The sequence below is a fragment of the Vulpes lagopus genome, chromosome 5 (assembly GCF_018345385.1).
Source record: "Vulpes lagopus strain Blue_001 chromosome 5, ASM1834538v1, whole genome shotgun sequence".
Classification (NCBI taxonomy): domain Eukaryota; kingdom Metazoa; phylum Chordata; class Mammalia; order Carnivora; family Canidae; genus Vulpes; species Vulpes lagopus.
The window spans coordinates 108,559,348-108,566,474 of record NC_054828.1 but is presented as its reverse complement, the minus strand read 5'-3'; the positions used below and the strand labels follow the sequence as shown (position 1 = coordinate 108,566,474).

The following is a 7,127-nucleotide window of genomic DNA, read 5'->3' as shown; positions in this document are numbered from 1 at the left end:
AAAAAGCTAATTAAGAATACATGTTGCATTTGCATAAGGTAAAGCCAGGCAAAACTATACAATTTATTGTTTAGAAATATATGGCACATGTACATTGCAAAACTAAAATGAAAAGCAAAGGAACAATGAGTACAAAATTCAGGACAGTGGCTTCCTCTAGGGAGGGAGAAATGAGATTGAGATTAGGAAGGAGCTCACAAAGTGCTTCAAGGAACAGGTTACATTTACTTTCTCTTAAACCGGATGCTGTTTATATACATCTTGTTTACATGACATATATATAAATACAGATTTCACATAACAAGAACAAAAAGTACTATGAGATTCAAAAGAGAGAACTCAGGAATTGAAATCAATCAGATGTGAAAACAGAGAGGACATTATCAGAAGGAAGAATTGACAGAAACCCAGAGGCAGGAAAGGGGGTGGGGAGCATTTGGAGGAGGGGTAGGTCATTTTCGCAATAACTTATGTTTGCAGAGAAGTAGTGGTGGGGAAAAATTAGATAAAGTCGTGGCCAGAATATGGAGATTATCAGAAGCTGGCATGAAGCATTTGCAAACCTCACTCTGTAAACAATGGGAACTTTATGTCAGGATTCTAGTTTTAGGCAACAAAAAACGATGGTTAACCTAAGTAAAAAGAAGAGAGAGGGGGGGGGAAAAAGGTCGGTAGATGGAGAAAGGGAGAGAAATAGAAATAGAGAATCAGAACTGAATAGTTTATTGGATAGGTTACACTATCAAGTGACCGGTCCAGGAACCTGGCAGCGCTGGGGATCTCAATGAGATGAACTGATAGCTCCTTAGAGCACTCAGTTCCTACTACCTTCTACCCCAGTGTGTGTCCATCCAAAATTCCAGCTTCTTGGAGAGTATATTGACCTCATGTTTCCACCTCCGGGATCTGCGAGATTGGGTTCAGTGCTCGCAGCTCATTGACACAGAGGCAGCAGAGGTGAGTGGGTAGTTAGTTCCCCAAAGGAAGGGACAGCCAGCAGTAGGCTTAAAAAAAAAAAAAAAAAAAAAAGAGGCCCATTTTGGATTCTTCAGGAAACTGTGGGATGTTTACTGTGCAAAACCTAGGAATGCCCCTATTCAAACGAATTAATTCTTCAAAATAGGCCTCTAAACCTGTACTAAATAAACGCGTAGAAGCATTCACTTCACTCCACTGAGCTAATATTTTGTCTTCGGCGATCTTAACGTTGTGTCTCCAATTGCTTCCCTGTCGGATAATAATCCCCAGATTGGTACTCGTGACTTTTTTTCTTTCCATTTATTCCTTTTCATACAAAGTAGGAGATCACACTGGTTTGTAATATTCTGTTTTCACTTAATATATCGTGGACACCTTTCTTTACTAGTACATGTAGATCCGCCTCGTTCTTTTTAAATGCTCCACGGAATTCCATACGGTTGTTCCAAAATCCGTTTAATCATTTTCCTCTTGATAGACGATCGAAATTATTTTCATGGTACCCATCACTTTAGGAGATGGAAGTCAGATGAATCATCCTTTGCGGGAGACGGGCAGAAAATGGTGAAAGGACTGTAAGAGCGATGACACTGCGAGCTGGGAGCCCTGAGAACCAGGCAAGCGCGACCCCAGGGCGCAGCTGTCCCCGCCGAGAGTGGGTGGCCGAGGTCCCCTCTGCCAAGCGGCTCCCGGCGACGGCGTTACCCGCAGAGCGACAGATCCCGAGCACCACGTAGCCGAACTGGACGTTGGGAATTGTAGTTCCGCAGCGAAGGGGCGCGAGGGGCGCGAGCCGCACACGCGCAGTAGGAGCTCGGTCAACAAAGAGGGCGGCGTGCGCGCGCGCGCCGGAGAAAGCCATGGGCAGGCGTGCGCGTGCGCGGCCGCCGCTCGGAGCTACCAGGAGGCTGAGGGGACGCCGAGCGGGAGGGGCAGGAGCCGCCGACCGCAGGAGGAGGAAAGGGGTTGTGCTCCTGGCCGAGCGAGGAGAAAGGGGCGGGGCCGGCGGGCAGCGCGTGGAGGTGCCGAGCTCCTGGGACCGGCGGGCGCGCGGGCGTCTGCGGCCCTCGCCGTCCCGTGGCCGCCGCCGTCCTTGGTCGCCGTCGGTCTGCGGGAGGCGGGTTATGGCGGCGGCGGCAGTGGGAGCTGTGAATGAGTTCTCCGGGTGGACGAGGGAAGAAGAAAGGCTCCGGCGGCGGCGGCGGCAGCAGCCCGGTGCCTCCCAGGCCTCCGCCCCCCTGCCTGGCGCCCGCCCGTCCCGCCCCCAGGCCGGCCCCCCCGCCCGAGTCTCCGCATAAGCGGAACCTGTACTACTTCTCCTACCCGCTGTTCCTGGGCTTCGCGCTGCTGCGCCTGGTCGCCTTCCACCTGGGGCTCCTCTTCGTGTGGCTCTGCCAGCGCTTCTCCCGCGCCCTCATGGCTGCCAAGAGGAGCTCCCGGGCCGCGCCGGCGCCGGCCTCGGCCTCGCCCCCCGCGCCGGTGCCGGGCGGGGAGGCCGAGCGCGTCCGAGCCTTCCACAAGCAGGCCTTCGAGTACATCTCCGTTGCCCTGCGCATCGATGAGGACGAGAAAGGTAAGTGCGGGGGGGCGGGGGGGCGGCGGGCGGCGGGCGGCGAGGGAGGGCGACACCTGCGTCCCTTCCTGCGGGCGCGGGCGTGCATCCCCGGAATTGACCCCCGCCCCCACCCCCACCCCCACCCCCACCCCGGGAGGCGGCCCCACCGGCCAGACCCTCGTCCTCCTCCCCGGGTCTCGGCTGGACCTCTTCCCTTCCGGGCGCCCTCGCTGGCCACCTGGCTTCCGACACCAGCCATCCCCTCCACTTGTGCACGACCCAGGTCCCCGGAGTCCCCCGGAGTCCCCCGGAGGCGGCCGGTCGTGCTGCTGACAGTGACAGTTGCCCTAGAGTGACCCTTCCAGCGCTGTAGACGCTGTGTGGCTCCCAGAAGGTTTTGGTGTCGGAGAAGCTGTGTCTTGGAGGCTCTTAACGAAAGCAGACTACTGTAGTGTCAGGAAAAAAAGGAAAAAGGAAAAAAAAAAAAAAAGAACAAACGGTGACTTAATTTTGAAAGGAACAGCTGCATATGATTACAGCTAAAATGGGCATTATTATTATTATTATTATTTAAGTTTCATGACTATCGTTTTATCAGTGGGACTCCTAGGCGTTTTCTTTATAAAGTTCTCTTTTAACATGAAACTTTTGCCCGTTAGATGTGCTTTCATCTAAATCAGTATTCCGAGGTAGCCTCCAAGTTTCTTAAATCGAAATGTTAGATAAATGAACAGGAAACATATATCATTTCACAATAAAATTTGAAACAAGGGTTCGTAGGTTTATTTTTTAAGATTGATGTTTCTGAATGAAGGCAAGAATACCATATCCTTCAGATTTCTTTTAAACTAACGTTTTTAAGTCACTCAGTGCACCACACTCCACTGTTAGCTTTGTGTGTGTTACCTATTTAATCCGCGCAGTTACCCTGTGAGGTGAAGGTACTGTTGGTATCAGCATTTTACGGATGAACAAACTGAGGCTCAAAAGATTAAAGCAGGTCAATCCAAACCTATGCTAATTGCTAATGAACATTTTTTTAACGGAAGATGAGAACTGGAGTTAGAAGGAGTCTTAACGTTTTGAAAATCCCTCCTTTCATCCCTGCCTCCAATATGCTGAGATTTTCTTTTTCCTGTAACTACCAAAGAACATTTTTGTAACACACCTAGTTGAGGTGTGATACAACTTGCATTGTCAATTAGGAAAAAAAAAAAAAAAAGCAGTCTGCAGTTCATTTGTAGTATCTCTCATTACTGTCAACTGCAGAAACTGTTCTAGAGTTTGCTTTTTGGAAACCTGTTTCCTTTGTGGAACTTAGGACTGAGAAGTATGATATAGGGAAAGAGGCAAGCATTCATGGTTTTGATTGTAAGGACAGGGGAGGTTAAGAGAGTTCTGGAAGGGACACATGCATGACTCAGTGGAGCATGCAACGCTTCATCTGGGGGTTTTGAGTTCAAGCCCCATGTTGTGTGTGGAGATTACTTTTATTATTTTTTAAAAGATTTTATTTATTTATTCATGAGAGACACAGAGAGAGAGAGAGAGGCAGAGACACAGGGAGAGAGAAAAGGAGGCTCTCCACAAGGAGCCTGATACGGGACTCAATCCCAGGCATCCCGGAGATTACTTAAAAGAAAAATAAAATCCTTATTAAAAAAAAAGAATTCCAGGAAGGAGTTCTATTTAAGAAAAGAATACCACGTGGGCTCAGTGGTTGAGCATCTGCCTTTGGCTCAGGTTGTGATCCTGGAGTGTGGGGGTGGGGGGTGGGGGTGGAGTCCCACATCAGGCTCCCTGAATGGAGCTGGCTTCTCCTTCTGCCTATGTCTGTCTGTCTGTCTGTCTCTCTCTCTCTCTCATGAATAAATAAATAAAATGTTTATTTAAAAAAAAAGATAAGAAAAGAATACCATGTGTTTGTGGAAGGAAGTGTTTTGTTGCCTGCTTCATTCTGTACCACCTCTTAGAACATCCAAGGATCCTTGGTGAGGATGAAGAAGAGTACCATCATCCCTTCCTAGAGAAGCACTGTTTTATTGCACTATCCAATTACAGTAGAGTCCTCAGAAGTTTACTGATCTAAATCAAAAGATGTTTTGGAATAAAGGATATATGTTTTAAGATAGGTTCATTGTAATATTTAAGGAAAAGAATGCAAGAAAACACAAGGAAATTTTATTTAACACTGAATGATGACAGTTGGGAGGTGAGATAAGAGAGGGCAAGGAAAACCAAGGTATTAAAAGGTATTTAAAAAAAGACCCAAGGCTCTGAGATTTAAGGAGAAATCAGTTCTGTAATTAGAGATAAATGACAAAAGTAGAATTCAGTGGACACCTAGGTGCCCCTAGGTTAAGTGTCTGCCTTCAGCTCAGGCCATGATCCCAGGGTCCGGGATCAAGTCCCACATCAGGCTCCTTTCTCGGCAGGGAGCTTGCTGCTCCCCTTGCTTGTGAGCACCCACTCTCCCTGTCTCTCTGTCTCTGACAAATGAATAGATAAATAAAAAAGTATAATTCAGGCCTTGGGTTTCATACTTATGACTTATCTTAGAGTATCACATATATGCCTACATCTATTATATTTAATTCCTCTAAAATATTTTTTAAGGGATGCCTGGGTGGCTCAGTGGTGTAGCGTCTGCCTTTGGCTCAGAGCATGATCCTGGAGTCCCGGGATCAAGTCCCACATTGGGTTCCCTGCGTGGAGCCTGCTTCTCCCTCTGCTTGTATCTCTGTCTCTCTCTCTCTCTGTCTGTCTGTGTCTCTCATGAATGAATAAATAAAGAAATCTTAAAAATAAATAAAATATTTTAAAAATATAAATATTTTCAGCAATCCATGGACCACATACTTCAACCTCTTTCTACTGATGTTTCTTTTCAAAGTTATTTGCTTTATGTATACTTTAGCTTCTAAAGTAGACATTGGAATTATGATAATTTTTAGAATGAGTTTTACAGCTGAGATGTTATTTTTTTTTTTCAGCTGAGGTGTTATATGCTGAAACTAATTAGTTAAATATTCATTTTCTTTTAAAAATGAATTAAAGCTAAGTTTATATTGTCCTACTTCTTTTCTATCTCATATTTTTCCTTTAGAATATCCCAATTTTTGTACTTTAGCCTTAATCCAATAGTTGCAAGAGTTCATATTTAGAGTTTATCTCTCAGCCATTATTGACAATGTAGAAGAATAAGAGAATTTTATTCTTTCGCACTGTGTCAAGATATATATGAACGAATAGAAATACTTGTCTTTAAAGCAGTCTTAAAAGGTTTTCTAACTTTGTGTTAAACCATCAAGGGGCTAGTAAGATCATGCACTACCATTCCCTTAGCAACTTGACTTGGCTTCTAAATACACTGAGAGCCCCCTTATTTCATCAAGTGAAGTGGGATATTTCATACTGTTGTGGTGTTAAATAATTAAAACATTTGTTGCCTTGAAGTAATAAAGGCCAAATTAAATCTTATTTCAATAAAGTAGTGTATAAACGTGGCTTATAGGATAACTGTTTATTTTGTATTTTATTCTTATGGTATACTCAGTTTTGATACTGAATTTTCTTTTTTTTTTTTTTATAAGATTTTATTTGAGAGAATATGAGCAGGGGGAGGGGCAAATGGAGAGAGGGAAGCAGGCTCCCCACTGAGCAGGGAGCCCCTATGCTGATGCTGCTGAATCCCAGGATCCCAGGATCTTGAGCCAAAGGCAGCTACTTAACTAACTGAGCTCTCTAGGTGGCCTTGATACTGAATTTTCATAAAGGCTTAAATTTGTCTGAAACCAAACTATTTGAAGTAGAGAATGATAACACAGCAAATTCTATTTACCTAATGTAGGGATATTCGAGTTCTATTCATTAAAACAAGCAATTACTGGATACTAGTTTATTTGCACAGCTCTCTTCATTCTAGGTGCTACTTTAGAAAAACTTACTCTCCATTGAAATAAGTCAGCATTTGCTGTGTGATGTATGTTTTCATGCATATTATGTGTCTCATTTTTTTCAAAGAGTTAAGTAATTTTTTGGATGTTTTCTTTAATTGTTGAACATCCTTGGAAAACTGATAACTTTTTATATCCATTATGTGTATGGAGAAACTGAAATTTAAAGAGTGAACTCAAATTAGCAGAGCCAGGAACAGAGTTTAAGTGAACGGAAAATTATACCACTCATAATTTTATACTTTTTGCTTCATACTAAGCAGGTTCTCTGTTTTGTAATGCTAATACTGGGCCCCTTGGAATACTTGGGGGAAAAGAGGAGGTTGTTATAGTGGGTCTTTGGATTAACCAGAACATGACCTAACATGTTTGGCATGGCTCCTGCGAGAAGACAAGCCTGAGATCTCTTGGGTAATACAGTGGTGCAGGTTTTCTAGGTGTGGTTTGATTACCAGGAGTATGTAGAACTTGACAGTAAGGGCCCAGTATGTTGTATGAAAGAGAGAGAGAGCTGGTTTCTCAGGATATTGTAGGGCTGAAGAACCTGGCATCAAGGACAGAAATTGTCTAAATAGAATCCTCTTATATTTATTCCTAGTCAGTTTGTATTTAAAACATTAGACTTTTAAAAAATTGTC

General features: G+C 44.5%; 1 protein-coding gene across 4 annotated transcripts in view; it reads left to right on the top strand.

Moving 5' to 3' along the window:
* The first annotated feature begins 1,891 nt into the window (after positions 1-1,891).
* The window catches only part of SPAST (spastin), a 54,187-nt gene continuing 48,951 nt past the window's right edge, over positions 1,892-7,127 (top strand). For 2 of the 4 annotated variants that reach the window (XM_041756479.1, XM_041756478.1), the window contains exon 1: positions 1,892-2,551. In XM_041756479.1, coding sequence (XP_041612413.1) covers positions 2,131-2,551 — 421 coding nt within the window. In that variant the 5' untranslated portion in view covers positions 1,892-2,130. The remainder of the gene's footprint in view (positions 2,552-7,127) is intronic. The other 2 variants (XM_041756477.1, XM_041756476.1) reach the window with 1 other exon arrangement.